This window comes from Oryx dammah, unplaced genomic scaffold (assembly GCF_014754425.2).
Source record: "Oryx dammah isolate SB20612 unplaced genomic scaffold, SCBI_Odam_1.1 HiC_scaffold_26, whole genome shotgun sequence".
NCBI classification, from domain to species: Eukaryota; Metazoa; Chordata; class Mammalia; order Artiodactyla; family Bovidae; genus Oryx; species Oryx dammah.
Genome location: NW_024070210.1, coordinates 20,643,304 through 20,659,090, shown reverse-complemented (window position 1 = coordinate 20,659,090; position 15,787 = coordinate 20,643,304). Strand labels below are relative to the sequence as shown.

At 46.4% G+C, this 15,787-nt stretch overlaps 1 protein-coding gene across 1 annotated transcript in view; it reads left to right on the top strand.

Moving 5' to 3' along the window:
* TTC9 (tetratricopeptide repeat domain 9) overlaps positions 1–14,631 on the top strand; it is a 35,268-nt gene extending 20,637 nt beyond the window's left edge. The window contains exons 2-3 of the mRNA XM_040226172.1: positions 8,057–8,239; positions 10,241–14,631. Of these exons, the coding sequence (XP_040082106.1) occupies positions 8,057–8,239; positions 10,241–10,320 (263 nt within the window). The 3' untranslated portion in view covers positions 10,321–14,631. The remainder of the gene's footprint in view (positions 1–8,056; positions 8,240–10,240) is intronic.
* The last annotated feature ends 1,156 nt before the right edge of the window (positions 14,632–15,787 follow it).

The window sequence follows — 15,787 nt, the reverse complement described above, 5'->3', positions numbered from 1 at the left end:
TAAGTGAAAAGAAAATAGTCCCAGAATCCTTCCCCATTCTTTCCCTAAGCCTCCTTTTCTGGCTACAAAGCTGCTTTTATTATGCTCTCTGCGTATACCCACCCACCTCCCCACCAAACACACTTTCAAAAAGAAAACTGGTAAGTAAGACTAAGCATCAAACCTAGATATGGGAAACATTTGGGTCAAGTGTGAGTTTATGTACATCCAAGACCAGGAAACAAAAAATGAGAAATTGGGGTTGGGCTCTGCCCTTGCTGCACAAGTTTGTGGGTGGAGCATTTTTGGCAGATCTTTGAATCAGCTCATGTCCACGAGCATGTGCCATGGGTCTGGCCCTGCGCCCAGGCTTCCTTCATGGGTCAGTGGGTAAAGAATCCGCCTGTAGTCCAGGAGACACAGGAGACGAGGGATTCAGCCCCTGGGTCGGGAAGATCCCCTGGAGTAGGAAGTGGCAACCCGCTCAAGTATTTTTGCCTAGAAAATCTCGTGGACAGAGAAGCCTGGAGGGCTGCAGGCCACAGGGTTGCAAGGAGTTGGCCACGACTGAGCGCGCAGCCCTGCACCCAGCTGTGTGGCGCACTTTCTCACTGCATCCTCAGAACAGAGCAGTGAGGTTGACAGAGTCACTATCTTTATTTCAGAGACAAGGAAACTGAGTCTCAGAGAGGGCCAGTCACTTTCTAAGGCCACACAACTGGCCAGGAGTAGTCAGCATCAAAAAAAAAAAAAAGTGGGTTACAGGTTTCCACCCTAGTAACTCAGGTCTGCTCTTAAATTCTTTGTGCCCCTTAGAAAGTAGACATCTCTTTGTGCAAACTGGAGATGGCCCATCTCCTCCCAGCTGTCTTCTTTGCCCTCCCCACAACCCAGTGAAATAAAAGCAAGCCAAACATAGATGACTTCTGAAATGAAGATTCCTAGGCATTTGGGAGGGCCCAAAGCTTTAACTAAACAGTCACTGTCGAGGGGAAAGATCTGTGTGTTACGTGGCAAAGGCCATGCAGTCACACACCCTGACCTAGTAATTATAACCCTGGGATTATAGGTTATATTTACCATAAACAAAACCTCCATGAGTATATTTATCATAAAGCTACTTCAGTATCTAAAATGTAGAGGCAACATAAATGTCCAGAAAGAAAAAAAAGAATCAAGAGAAGAAAGTTGTTTTCAGAACTCTTAAGTATTCATGTACACTGAGAGGAAAATCAGCACTTTTATGGAAAGGTGAAATTGGGTGGGTCATAGCAGTCCTGGGTATGAAGTCTAATAAGTAAAAATACCCATCATTTCACTGCACACACTAAATTTCCATTGCTATGCCATAGAAAGACCCTCTGTCATTTTGCAGTGTATACAAATATCAAATCACTAGGTTGTACACCCGAAACCAACAAAATATTTTGTCAACGTCACCTCAATTCCTTTTTTCAAAAAGGAATCAAGATGCTAAAGAAGACCCTCTAAATTACCTTCCAAAATGTGTCTGACCTATTCTTGAAAATTTGCTTTAAATTAAGCTGTAGTTTTCTGCAGTGTGTGTGCAGGATTCTGAATGGAAATTTTCTCTGATTAACATACATGTTGCTGGGGAAACCACATTTGACCAGTGATTTCCTGAAGAACGAGTGTTTATGACAATTGGTTTTTGTGCCCGGCGCTGTGTGAGGCATATAACATACATTAATTACCTCATTTTATCATCACAGGAGTTCCTGCAAAATAGGTATTATTATCTTCATTTAACGCATGAGAAGGAGGCCGAGGGAGATGAAGTAACCTGCCCGAGGGCCTGGACTAGCCCGTGTTGGAGCTTGGACTCCAGCCTAGAACTCTGTCTCCAGATGCTGCCCTAATCTACAGCCAGCACTGGCACAGTCCCCTGAGCCTGTTCAGGGTGGTCGTGACCTAGACCAGCTGTGAAATGTCCTGCGTGTCACCTCTCTCCAGATCCAAGCTCGTTCCACTTGACTGCTATGCCAGCACCCCTTGAAATCAATTTGAAAATGGCTCAGATCGTTTGGTTTGGGAAAATTTCCCCCAAGAATGTAATAGCCACTTTTCAGGCCCACTTCCAAAAGAAGAGACCAGCAAGGTGTATTAGTCTCCTAAGGCCGCCATCGTAAAAGGCCACAAACTGTGTGGCTTAAAATAACAGAGATACGTGGTCTCACAGTTCCGGAGGCGAGTCGTCCAAGACCGAGGTTTGGTAGGGTTGGTTCCTTCCAAGAGCTGTGAGAGAGAATCTGTTCGAGGCCTCTCTTCCAGCTCCTGGTGGCCTCCAGCGTTCCTTGGCTGGTAGGTGGCCATCTTCTCTCCATATCTCTTCACATCGTCTCTCCTGTGTGGGTCTATCTCTGTCCAGATTTCTCCTTTCTATAAGTCATATTGAATTAGGGCCCATCCCACTGACCTCATTTTGACTTGACTGTCTCTGTAAGAAGGTTGCCAAAGGAAATGGCAACCCACTCCAGTATGCTTGCCTGGAGAATCCCAAGGACAGAGGAGCCTGGTGGGCTGCAGTCCATGGGGTTGCAGAGAGTCGGACATGACTGAAGCGACTGGGCACCTCTGTAAAGACCGTCTCTCCATGTGGGATTACGTTCTGAGGTGTTGAGGATTAGGACTCCCAACATACCTTGTGGGGAGGACACAATTCAATTCCTAATGGTGAGGCAGCCTTGGGGAGTGGGCTCCTCCTCCTCACTCCTGGCCCTTGGTAGGTCTTTCCTTTGCTCCCATCTAGCCCATGCTCCCCTTTGGTCCAGCAGGTAAGGGCAAATAGCAGTGAATCAACGTCAGAAGAAAACCAATGGTTCCATGAATTTGGTCTTCCGCCTCCCATCTAGTTTCCTTCATCTCATGCCAACAAGTGGCATTTTGCCCAGGCTGTCACCATGCCCTGCATGCACCAGAAAAAACAGAAGCAAAACAAGCCTTGGAGCCAAGAGAGCCTGACATGCTTTAGCCAGAGGTCTCAGTGTGGTTGCCTTGGGCAACATCTAACTTATGATTTCCTCTGTCTGAATGTGTGAGTGCTTGTACAAAGGGGTTCTTCAAGTTCCCGAGTCTCTAACATGCTCCTACTGCAGACTCCTCTATGGAGCTAAGAAAGCCTGCCAAGCTCTTTCCATAAAACCATACCCTAACTCCCCAAGGTTGGCAGTGGAAGAGGAATCTCCGCATGGGAGGCGTGACTGCGGATTCACAGCCCCAGCTCTTGTCCTCCAGATTTACCTGTCTCTTGTAAGTTGCACTATCTACCACTGCTGTTACCAGGTCAGGCTCAGGGAAGGCACTCCTTTCCAAGTATGAAGGGAAGCTTGTCTTAATTCTCCCCTGCTTGGCTGGTTCCAGGATGCAGCATTTATTCAAACTTTTCAGAAGACCCCAAACCAGAAAGTCCAAAATATTTCTTTCAGAAGGGCTTCTATCAATAGATAAGGTGGTCTGGGAGCCCAGGCCCATCTCCACCTGTCTCCCTACCCACCTAATAACTGCATCTTCAGATCCAAATATTCACTGAGGTCACAGGCCCCCTTTCCATCCAGCCTGAGACCTGCCTTCCCAAGTCCACCGTCTCCTCTGCGGAGACCGGCCAACAGTGGCAGCACTCATTCCCTGCAGGGAAAAATCCTGCGGGAAAAAATCTGGGGTGTTGGCTTGGGAAGACCTCATCGGAACATCATCCAGTCTCTGTGCCCAAACAAATCTCCACAGGGAAGTGGCGGAATTGTGTTAGACAAGCCCTTTCTTGCACTTCCCACCAGTTCTGATGGTCATTGCCTACAGAAGATGCCTGCCCAAAGTAACAGAACAGAATTCCTTTGGAAGAGGAACCAGTGAAACAATTTCATGCTTCTATTAGGTGGCGAGTGTTTATATTCATAAGCTGTTAGATTGAAGTGCATGGTAGAGATTACTCAATGAGGTTGAGTCCTTGTGTTACAGGTAGGAAACTGAGGCCCAGAAAGGGAAAGTGATCTGCATAATGTTGGCTAGTGGTAATAGTGAATCCAGCTCCTCTGGTTCCCAGCCCAGCACCCTTTAGCATATTGATCCCTGCTGTATACTAGAGCACTGCTGCTGCTGCTGCTGCTGCTGCTGCTGCTGCTGCTGCTGCGTCGCGTCAATCGTGTCCGACTCTGCGCGACCCCATAGACGGCAGCCCACAGGCTCCCCCATCCCTGGGGTTCTCCAGGCAAGAACACTGGAGTGGGTTGCCATTTCCTCCTCCAATGCATGAAAGTGAAAAGTGAAAGTGAAGTCGCTCAGTCATGTCCAACTCGTAGCGATCCCATGGACTGCAGCCCACCAGGCTCCTCTGTCCATGGATTCTCCAGGCAAGAGTACTGGAGTGGGGTGCCATTGCCTTCTCCATAGTAGAGCACAGAGACTTTAAACCTTAATTCAAACAGAGATCAAGTTGCTACAATGTGGAAGAAAACTTTTCATGGATCATCAATGAATCCAAAATGGCAGTCTAAAACCTCCTGGGATAAAGGGCTCTAAGCACATGAGTGTAACAGCAGAGGAAACCTATTTCAGGGGGTTCCTAATGCTAGTCCTTTCTAACTCCTGGATGCCACTTATATTAATCCCTTTCTCTTGCCTTTCTGCCTCCATTTGAATCAACCTAGTCACCATCATTCCATCATTCAAATATATTCTTGCCCTAAGAATAAAATCCCAGATCCTCAACATGAACCAGAAGGACCCATGTGTCCTGGTTTCATGTTGCTTTTCTAGCTTTGTTCCCTTTTACCCTTCCCTTCAGTCTCTCTGCTCCAGCTGGGCATGGCTTCTCAAAGCTCCTCAAATAGGTGTAATCAGTCTTTCTTTCTTCCTGCCTCCCGCCCTCCCTCTCTCACTGCCTCCCTTCCTTCCTATCTTTCCTTTCCTTTCCCCTCTCTTTGTCTCTCTCCTCCATATGTGTGTTAATCGCTCAGTAGTATCCAACTCTTTGCAACCCCATGGAATGTAGCTTGCCAGGCTATATGGAATTTTTCCATGAAAAACCCATGAAATTTTCCAGGCAGTAATGCTAGAGAGGGTTGCCATTCCCTTCTCCAGGGGATCTTCCCAACCCAGGAATCAAACCCAGGTCTCCTGTATTGCAGGCAGATTCTTTACCGTCTGACCCACCTAGATCAGTGGTTCTCACACAAGGGTGATCCTGCCCCTCCCAGGAGACATTTGGTGATATCTGGAGATATTTATTTTTTTGCTTGTTACAACTGGCATCTAGTTGGTAGAACACAAGGATGTAGCTAAACATCCGGCAGTGCACAGGACATTGCCCCACCCCCACCCCACTAACAAAAAATAAAATATTGATAGTGCTGAAGTTGAGAAACACTCAACCTTTGGAACCCAGTTTAAACACCACTTCTTCCAGGAAGCCCTTCCATGACCCTTGATACTGGTTCAGGGCCCCTTCCCCCCTCAGGAGGCTCCTACTCATCACTTCTCTTTCATAGCACTTGGCACATGGGAGTATTTGAGATAATGTACCATCTGCTTTCCACCACGGTGTACCAGCTCCAGGATGCAGTGGAATGTTAGGTCCATCACCTCATCCCAGTGCCCTATGCGGTACTCTGTGAAGCTAGGCATCACTTTTTGTTTTGTTGACCCTGGGACACAGGAAGGCAGTTTACACAGGTGCCCTTTTACCAGGTGACGTGGTTTCTAAAGGCTTCACATGCAGACCCACAGATACCTGAGACAAGAGCACGGTCTTGGCAGCCAGGTGGAAGGGGGAGGATATCACAATTCTGCCACCTCCAGCAGGTTCCTTAATTTCTCTGGAACTGGATTTCATCATCAGTAAAAGAAGCATAACATAGAACCTGTCTCCTAGAGTTGCTGTGAAGATGAAAAGATGAGTACCACCTCTACATAAGGTAGGAGATTAAGAATTGAGAGGAAGGAAAGGCAGGGGGACAATAGACCCTGAGATCTATTCTAAGGGTCTCCTGTAGCCCTGGGTAGCAGGCAGAGGAATGTGGAAGGGACATCAAGAGACTGCTAGTCAACCTGTCTTTCTCGACTTCTTCAGCTCTAAAATGTGCCTACCAACATCTCATCTTACTTATCCCATGGGCTTGTTATATGCATCCCAAATAACTCCCCACCCAAACAAGAGAGGTGCCTCAAAATTACCTGTAGGTAGGGCTGAGTGCAGTCCAGACTGTCTTACCTCCTCCACCCTGGGTCTTGTTAAGAGCTCTGGCCTGCCACCCTTTCTTTCTTACCTGGATTCCCCACCTCCATCCAGACGTTTGGAAAGGCAGCCCATCTGAATTAGAGCCAACCCCAGATTCCTCCATCTTCCTGGGCTCTGCCTCTAGTGCCAGTAGGGCCTCCACCCCCTGTAACCTGCCTGGCCCCACCTCCCACACGGTCTGGACCCTGGTCCACAGCCAGGTCTCACAGCCCACACCCAATCAGCAGGGGAATTCCAGACATTTTCACCGAATGAGACCTGGAAATTGATTGCTATCATTCTTTTGCCCAAGGTGGGGAGGGGAAGGACTTCCCGTTTTCAGGCCTTTTAGCTTCCCCTTCAACTTTAGACATTCAAAACCTGTTTTTAAAAGAAGCAAAGGTTCTTTGCCTTGACTGCTCAGGTCAGCACACAGAAGTGTCTGTTTTAGAATGGAGGGCTGGACAGGAAGAAGACTCTCAGCAGAGAACAGAGGACATGAGATGGGACACAGAGAAGTTTCGAATAGGAACCCCTTTAGCCCTGGGGGCAGCGTTTGGAGCCAAGTCCCACACAGGTAGCAAGCAACCAGTGAGGTTCAAGGCTCTTGACAGAACTCCTCTTCATCTGCAGAGCTGTGTGAGCACCAGGGCAGACTCCAGCAGCGTGGGGGCGAGGCAGTGGGCAGAGGGGCCTCGACTCCACAGCTGAAGGAGGAGAGGGGAGCGTGCCTGTGGCATCAGCTTAGCACAATGGACCCTACCGTGCCAGCAGCTCCGTGTTCTCTGTGACCACAGCCGCCCACACCCACGCCACCCATGCCCACGGGATTAGCAGCCTGCTGCTTCCATCAACAAGTCTGACTTTCTGCCTTTGTGGCTGGTGGAACCTGGTGGGGCAGTTTCCCGATCTGGATTGCTTCTGTTCCATTTCCTGGTTCTCATACCTTCCACTCAGTCTGCAAAAGGATGTTTCTCGTTTGGGGTTTTGGTTTTTTTTTTTTTTTTGGTCCAAAATGCTTGACAAAAGATGGTCCCTTAATCAGTTCAGATCCCTGGGAAGTTATTTAAGGAATCAAAACAGCTCTAGTTAGATCCCCTAAAGATTAAAGTCCATGACTTGCCTCTATCCAGAGGATGGTTCTTCCATGGTGGGAGAAACCTTGGTGCAAAGGACCAGGGCATCGGCAGCCTCCCCAATCTCACCAGCCAGATCTTGGCAGGAAGCAGCAGTTTGACCTCCCAAGTCTCTGCTTTTATTTGCTTTGAAGAAGGTGCCCTGCTCCCCATGCCACCCACCCCCTTTTGAAACATCCCTCCAGTGTGTATAACACATCTTTTTGTCTTCCATTAATGCTTGCTAAATGCTTGAGTGGTAGAAAGGAGGCCAAGGGAGCTCAGAAGGGCTGGGATTAGGGTGAGGCAAATGAGCCCCCTCCCCTCCCCGGGGCACTCAGTCTCCAGATGCAGGCTTCCTCACCCTGACCCTGGCCCTGCGACTGATGGCTGGTGAGAGAAAGCTTCCAGGGGAGACGGTTTACTCAGAGATGACTGAAGGGGCCCCACATAGGCACCGGCCAGCCTCAGCAGGGGGCACAACTCAACCCATAATGCAAGGCCAAGTAACTTGCTTGTGAAGGATATATGGCTTGTTGAAGATGAAACTGCATCCTAGAACCCAGGATTATTTGATGACAAATTCCATGGCATAAAGCCCACTGTAAAGCCCTGGCACCTGTGATATATATACCTTTACTGATCCGAGAGGAAGAACCAAAGAGAGACGTTCAGAGGCTGCGGCTCTTGTGTTGATGACACCTTCCCTTTTTGCTCCCTTCCCCTGTAGCCTGCCTGCTCCAGGCCGAGCTGGTGAACTATGAGCGAGTCAAGGAGTACTGCCTCAAAGTCCTGAAGAAAGAAGGGGAGAATTTCAAGGCCCTTTACCGGTCCGGTGTGGCCTTCTACCACCTTGGAGACTATGACAAAGCTCTCTACTACCTGAAAGAGGCAAGAACCCGACAGCCAACAGGTAAGGCAGCAATTGCTCTTTTCTTACCAACAGCCCCCTGGGGCAGCTCCCAGACCATCTCACCTCCAAGGTCAGCTTTTTCTGGCTGGCAGGGCGAGGCAGAGGTAGAAATGGCAAGTGAGGGATCAGATGTGTGCTAGGTCTTGCAAGAAGCAGAGTACATAGAGTCCGTGCTTTTGGGATCTGAGTTCCAGGGAGCTTGGGCACCTCTTCTGTTTAAATAGGCTATGGATTTCTTCATTTTTCCATCCCAGAATCCATCCCTCTTTACTTATTCATTGAATCCATATTGCATTCTTACTACGTGCCAAGATTTGTGCTGGCTGCCAGGGATGTAGGTAAGAAGACGCAGTTCCTATACGTGAGGAGTTCACATTCTGGTTGATGAGACAGAATACAAGTGGGTAATTTGGAGGGTAAACCCAACATTCTTCCAGGAAGAATACTCCTCCAGGCAGATCCCAGATAACAGAGCATGCATTATCTGTACCGTTCATTTAAGTCACGGCCACCAGCCCCACCATTCATTATATATGCCACAGATATATACTGAAGCAGGGCCAAGAACTCTTCCAAGTGCTAGGCAAATAGCAGGGAACAATGCTCAAAGATGCTGCCTTCAAGGAGTTTGTGTTATAATGGAAGAAGACGGACAGTAAACAGACAGATTGATAATGTAATATTTAATAGTAATAAGTGCTATAAAGAAAATAAAGCAGAGTCAAAGGATCAAGACTAAAGAGGGTGCTATTGCAGACCAGGTGGTCAGGAACACCCTCTCTGAGGAGGCATGTTTTAAACCTTGACTTTGACTTGCTGTTGTCATGGTTGTTCATATGGCTGATTTTTTTTTTAATGCAATTCTCCTTCCAAGGAATCTTGTTAGAATGAATTTACAAATACCCAATATACTGTTTTTTTTCTTTTTTTAAAAAAAAGAACACTAATATCTTTATCCATTGTTGATTTGTTTTCTGTATATAATTTGTATTCCCCCAACTACACTATAAGCAACTTGAGGACCAAGAATGAGACTCATTCAACAGAATTTTCTTGAGTACCTGCTATATGTCAGTACTATTCTGAATGCCCTGCCTGGCATTTTGGAATATTGTACAGGATTCCTTTCTACTCCTGGAAGTAAACATCTCAGACAACCCTGAAACTCTTATATTCTGGTGTGTATGGGGCTAAACAGCTGTTCTCTGTCCTTCCCCACTCACTAATTTAAGGACTGGAATTGGGGGAAATTCTTCTATTTGTGGTCAGGTGGTTGCCTAGAAGAGCAAAATTGGACAATAAGCACAAGTCCTTTTAAACTCTCCAATTAAAAAAAAATTACAGTCAGTATGTACTGATCATTTGGATTGAGCACTTCTAGACATCTATTTTGATCCTTTCAGCAGTTTTATGAGGAAGATTTTATAATCCCTGGGAGAGGCAGTCTTTGGAGTCAGGTGCAGTGACTGTGTTATCTCCTTGGGCTTCTGACTTGATCTCTCCGGTTTTAATTTTCATCACAGTCAGGATGATGAGACATACCTTACAGGATTCTAATGAGGGCTCATTGAGACAATGAAAGTTAAAAACATGACCCAAAGTAGACACTCAAAAATGGAGGTTGTTTCTTGCAAGACGAGACAAGAGATTCAAAGAAACTGGTAGGTTGCCTGAGATGAATCAGTAGCTAACTCTGAACTAAAAGTCTCAACTCACTGAGCTGACTGAGTACCACTGGGATTGCTGCTGCGCAGAAATAAGGGAAGAAACTCTCGCTTCTCTCCTCTCCTTCTTATCTGTCCTCTGGGTCATGGGGAGCTGTCCCCAGGGAGGCAGGGAAGGAGAAGAACTGAACTCCAGTTGCCTTCTCGGTTGCCCTGGACCTTGGCTGAGTGAGCCCGCCCTGTCCGACATCTGCAGATGCAGCTCCGGTCTGATTCCCCTGTACACCCACCAGTCCCCTCACCAGCTGTTCCCTAAGGTGTGTTTCTCTCCTCACAGACACCAACGTGATTCGATATATCCAGCTGACGGAGATGAAGCTCAGCAGATGCTCCCAGAGAGAGAAGGAAGCCATGTAACCAGAACACCTTTCTAGAGCCGCGTCTGGCCCAGGACATCCAAGCACCGCATGGTGGAGAGCCCCTCCCTGGGTTCTGGTCCTTTCTCCTCACTTCCTCCTCCTATTACCCCTCACCTCCGTATCTCCTCTCCATGGGCACAGAAGGAGACCTGCGGATTTGGAATCTGGTGGGTTGCCCTGACATGGAGACAGCCTCCTTTCAGTAGGGGCAGCCGCTGAAAGAGCCCTGGCTTTGGCGGGAACAGCCGGAGAGGACTGTCACAGGTTGGCAGTGCCCTTACAGCTTCGACTTGGGCCAGCACTCCTGACAAGAGGCAGAGCCTGGCAGGTGGACCCTCCCAGAGGTGTCAGGCATGGAGCCCACGGGCTGGACCCCTCCACAGCTTCTTCACAGACTGGAGCATCTCACGGCAACTGTGATGAATCCAGGAGCCAGACAGACACCAGAAGCATCGGTTAAGCCCACAGAGTCCAAGAATTTGTACACTGGATTTCTGCACACACGCGCGCGCCCGCTCCCCACCCCCAAGAACCCACAGCCCCTGCCTCCCTCCCTCCCTCCCTCCCTCGTGGTCTCGTTCTGTGCTTTCTCCTCTCCCCCTTGGGGATCTGAGACTCTGCCAGGATTCACATGCCATCGAAACCCACTCTCAATGCCCTCTGGTGACCACACATACCATTCCCCCAGACTCCCAGCCAGCAGGCAGCTGTGACTGCAGAAGGTCAGGGTAGAGTGGGCCAAGGACTGACCACGTAGGGCTGGGGGGAGGGAGAGGTGACATCTAGAGGACAGAGCATTGTATAGACTGGCAGACTGAACTGTGGACGAAGTTAAGTGTGAATAAAAATAAATGAACAGGCAGCAGTCCCTGTCACTTCTGTTGGAAGCAGCCCACTCCCTCCCTTTAACTCCCTCCCCCAACCCTCAGTCAGAGTTGCTTACAGCCAGGCAGGATGGGGCTTCCCCCAGAGCAATGGACCACTTGTCCAGTGGTGCACAATGCTGGCTGCGCCTTTGTGCTTTTAGAATAGGCTGGGATTGTGGAGACCGCCCAGGGACTTGGCTGGGTGGGAACCTGTAAGACCCTTTTTGATGAAATTATCTGGCCTCAATATCTAGCACGTAGAATGTGTTCAACAAATATTTGTTGACTGAGTGAATGATGACTGCAGACTGGTTCTCCTGCCTTAAACTCATTTTATCCCAGCCTCGTCTCCAGATACCTATGCTCTTTTTGCGATGCCATGTAGCTTCAGTCAAATAAGAAACATTTACTGAGGGCTTGTTGTTTGCCTGTCATTGTGCAATATGCCCTGGGACAAAGGATGTAGTCCCGGTCTTCAAGGAGATGGAAGAGTTGAGAAATAGTCATAGGAGATTATTACCAATGACACCTTTAATTTATATGATGCTTTAAGATTTTCAAAGCACTTTCATGTATTTTTTTGTGTGATCAGTGAGACAATATTGTACAAATTAAAATATATACAGATGCAATAATGTTAATAGTGAGCATTTATTAAATGCATTCTCCTCAGATCTTTACATGTATAATCTCATTTCTTTCATGTAATTACCCTACTATTCCCATTTGATGGATAAGGAAGCTGAAAAACAGAAAACTTGTCCAAGGTTGCATGGCCTAAATTGGCATAGCTAGGATTTGAACTGAGTCTGTCTGACTCCAGAGTTTCAGCTGTTAACTACTCTGTAGTTAGTTGCTTCCCTGAAAAGTACTGGATTGGCCAAAGTTTTGTTCAGGAATTTCCATAAGATGTTATGGAATGAAATTTTTGACCAATTCAATATTATATTGGATAGCTGTTATTATTTAGTCACTAAGTCATGTTCGATTCTTTTGTGACCCTATGGATTGTAGCCTGCCAGGCTCCCCTGTCCATGGAATTTCCCAGGCAGGAATAGTGGAGTGAGTTGCCATTTCCTTCTCTGGGGGATCTTAGCAGGACAGTGTGTGTGACAAGCCCTGATGATGCCAGTGATGGTACATGGGCCACTTTTGTCGTTTAGCCCTAGTTGAAAAATGGTCCCTAGCACTTGACTCCCTAGTGCTGGAAAAGACAGCTGAGACTCAGTAGTTATTTCTGTGTTTTGTTCATTCTGCTTGCTGATGGGCCAGTGTGTATCCCAACAACCCACCAAGCACTCCTCACTCCCTCCCCAGCTTTGGAAAGAGTCACAATTATAGGTAGAGAATGAAAGGAAACACAACGTTAATTATGGGTTATTTATTTAACCAGAGGCTCCGGCACTGCAGGATCCAATCACTGCTCAGGGTAGAAGCCAGCAGCACAGGTTATATTGACACAGTTCCTCAAAGGCTTCCAAAGGGGGTCTGCAAGAAGGTGCTAGAAATATCCAGGGGCTAGCAGCTGCTGGTCGGTAGCTCTGGAGAAGGGAAACGGGGAAAAGCTGTTATTGCTGCCACGTAATCCCCAACCTCAACCATATCCTTCTCTCTCTTCTCTTCCCTCAAAATGGTTTCACGTGACCCCAACTCAAAACCATGCTACCATACACACAGTACAGGCAAACACGCAAACCTTCCCCCTTTCCAAGCCTCCATCCCAGAAAGTTTGTGAATTGGCAGACGGCTCGTTAGGATCTGAAGATGAGGTCAGAGGTGGCCCACAGAACCAGTTCAAATTGGCAGGGTCTCTCTTTGGTCTTCACGCAGTGAGGACGGACTCAGAGGAGCTATTCTCAATGTGGAGCAAGAGTGGGCCTTGCCTCACAGAGAGTTGGGGCAGGGCTGGACAGATGATGTTAAGATTATTGCCATCCTTCCCAGAACTAGGTGAGGACAACCTTGTGGGACCTCATAGAGCAAGTAACCAGGCCATCTGCTTGTCTAGTAACGTAGACATGCATGCTGGGAACTCCATTCACTGGGACCCACAGTTCAGTGATCCCAAAGAAGAAGCTGCCTGGGGAGATGTTTGAGGTGGTGGGACTGAATTTTCTGTGCATTTGTCCAGAGACTTCAGACAGCTGGTAAGCAACATGAGGTTTGTTCACCTTACCAAACCTTCAGCTTCCTTTTCCTCATCCTGCCCCCAAACAGAGACTATCATTTAATACATGTTTTGTTTGCAAATGTCACTAACTGAGCTGAACTTGGAGTGCTCACTTTGGATTTGACCTGCTTTGTCATTTCCTGCTGGGACTTTGATGATAGAGACTTTGGAGAAAAAAATTACACTTTTGTTGTAATTATTATGAGAGCCTCAGATGTGTATGGTAGAAATATTAGGGGGAAAAAAAAGACAAATTCTGCCCTATAATCCTACTACTGGAGACAGATATTGTTATCCTTCTGAATGTTTCTTTTTGGTATAAATGTACACATGCACATCCTTTTTAAACAGAAACTGGATCATACTGTACATACTCCTTAATAACCTACTTTTCAAAATGTGTATTTATATTTTAGAATATGTAATACATACACAGGTACAAAGTTCAAGAAGTATGAAAAGCTCTAGCATCAGAAGTAAATCTCCTTCCCACCCTGTCTGCCAGCCTCTAGTTCTTCAACTACTTCTATCTCCTTGCAGAGACAGTTACGCATTTTCAAATGTCTGTATCTATTGTGTCACAATTGCCAGCATTTTGGACATCCTTTCTGCACCTTGTGGTACTTCATTCACAATATCATGAACATAACATGGTTTGTGCATCTCCCAAGCTTTTTCAGCAGCATCCTCATTGGGTGAGTGGACCTTCATTTGGTAACCAATCTTGTAATAGTGACTATTTCATCTGTTCCCAATCTTTACTGTAAATAATGTTGCAACAGACTTTCTCGTAGCTAAATTTTGCACATATCTAGGACTATTTCCTTAGGATAAAATCCAAGAAGGAAATTATTTGGCTATCTTTAAGAAATTTGATATATGTTACCAACTGCCCTTCAGAAAGTTTGTACCAAAGTACTCTTCTTTTGCAGGCTTGAGAGTGCCCTGTTCCCTGCACCCTCACTACCAGTGGGTATTATCACTTATCAAATCTTTACCAATTTGATAGGAAAATAATAGTGTATCAACGTTACACGAATTCACACTCCTTTATTAGTGAATAGCATCTTCACGTGCTTATTGGCCATTTGTACTTCTTTATTTGTGATTTTTCTATTTATTTGATATTGGTATGTTTATCTTTATTATCAATATGTACTTTTATTAAGAATATTGTTTTTGGCAAGAAACATTGCCAATATGCTTTCCAAGTGCTTTGCTTTCAAGTTTTGTTTATGGTGCTTTTTGACATACATAAATCTCAATTCTGCAATTAATTTGTTCCTCTGTTGCCAGCTTCTTCTGCCTACTGTTTGTTCACTCTCTCATTTCTATCAGAATGGTCCTTCCAAAACACAATCTGATTATGTCACTTCAGCTTAAAAATCTTTATTGACTCCTCATCACTTTTAGGACAAAGGCCAAATGCAGCATAAAACACAAGGTCTTTCAAATGATTTCTCACACAGACTCACCTCTTGGTCCTCTTGCCAAAGTTCCCTACATTCCAGTGCTACATAGATTCTTGTGATTCCCTGAACCCATTGTTCTCGGGTCTCTTGGCCTTTCCATGCTTTCCAAAGCCACCTAGCTGGCTATGACTCACCCTCCAACTCACTCTGCCTTGTTAATTCCAATAGGACTTGTCAAGGCTCACTGCTTGAAAGTCTGCGTTGACTCCTTAGCCTGCATTCCTAAAACAACATGAGCCTACCTCTGCCTAGCATTTGCTACAAATAGGAATTAGAACTTCCTATGTCTGTTTCTCTAGTCCACTACCTGGATGTTCCTCAAGGCAGGTACTGTGGTTTATTCATCTTCACAGCTGAATGCATAGCACAATGCCTGGAACATAGTAAATGTTCTGTAAACAATGGGCATTGAACTTGAAATGAATGATGGATTCAGTGGCAAATATCACTTGAAGTAAGTGCAGACTTGGACTGGATCTGTCCTTCTACGAACTGAAGAAATCTTAAGAGACTTGGTTCAAAAGAGAAGCTACACATTCCAGTGCTATGTGTTCTAAAACATCAGAATCACTTGAAGCAGCTGTTTTAAAATACATAATCTCAGTCTCAGCCTTAGATCCATTGAATCATGGAGATGATGCTCAAGATACAAAAGTTTTTTAACATCCTAAAGGGTTTCTGCTGACCAGCCAGGCAAAGGCGCCAGGGCCGAAGTAGACCAGCAGAAAATCAGAACACCCAGCTCCACTCTATCAAATCATGTGAACTTTCACATGGATGTCTTTTGGCAGAGATAGATGGAGCTTTGTTTCAACACCAGTTTGGTGTCTACTAACTGTGTGACTTTGGGGCAATTGCTTGACATTTCTGATCCTCATTTTCCTGACCTATACATGGGATACTGTCATATCCTTTGAAAGGCTATTGGGAGGATTAAGAAATACCTGTCTTCTAGGT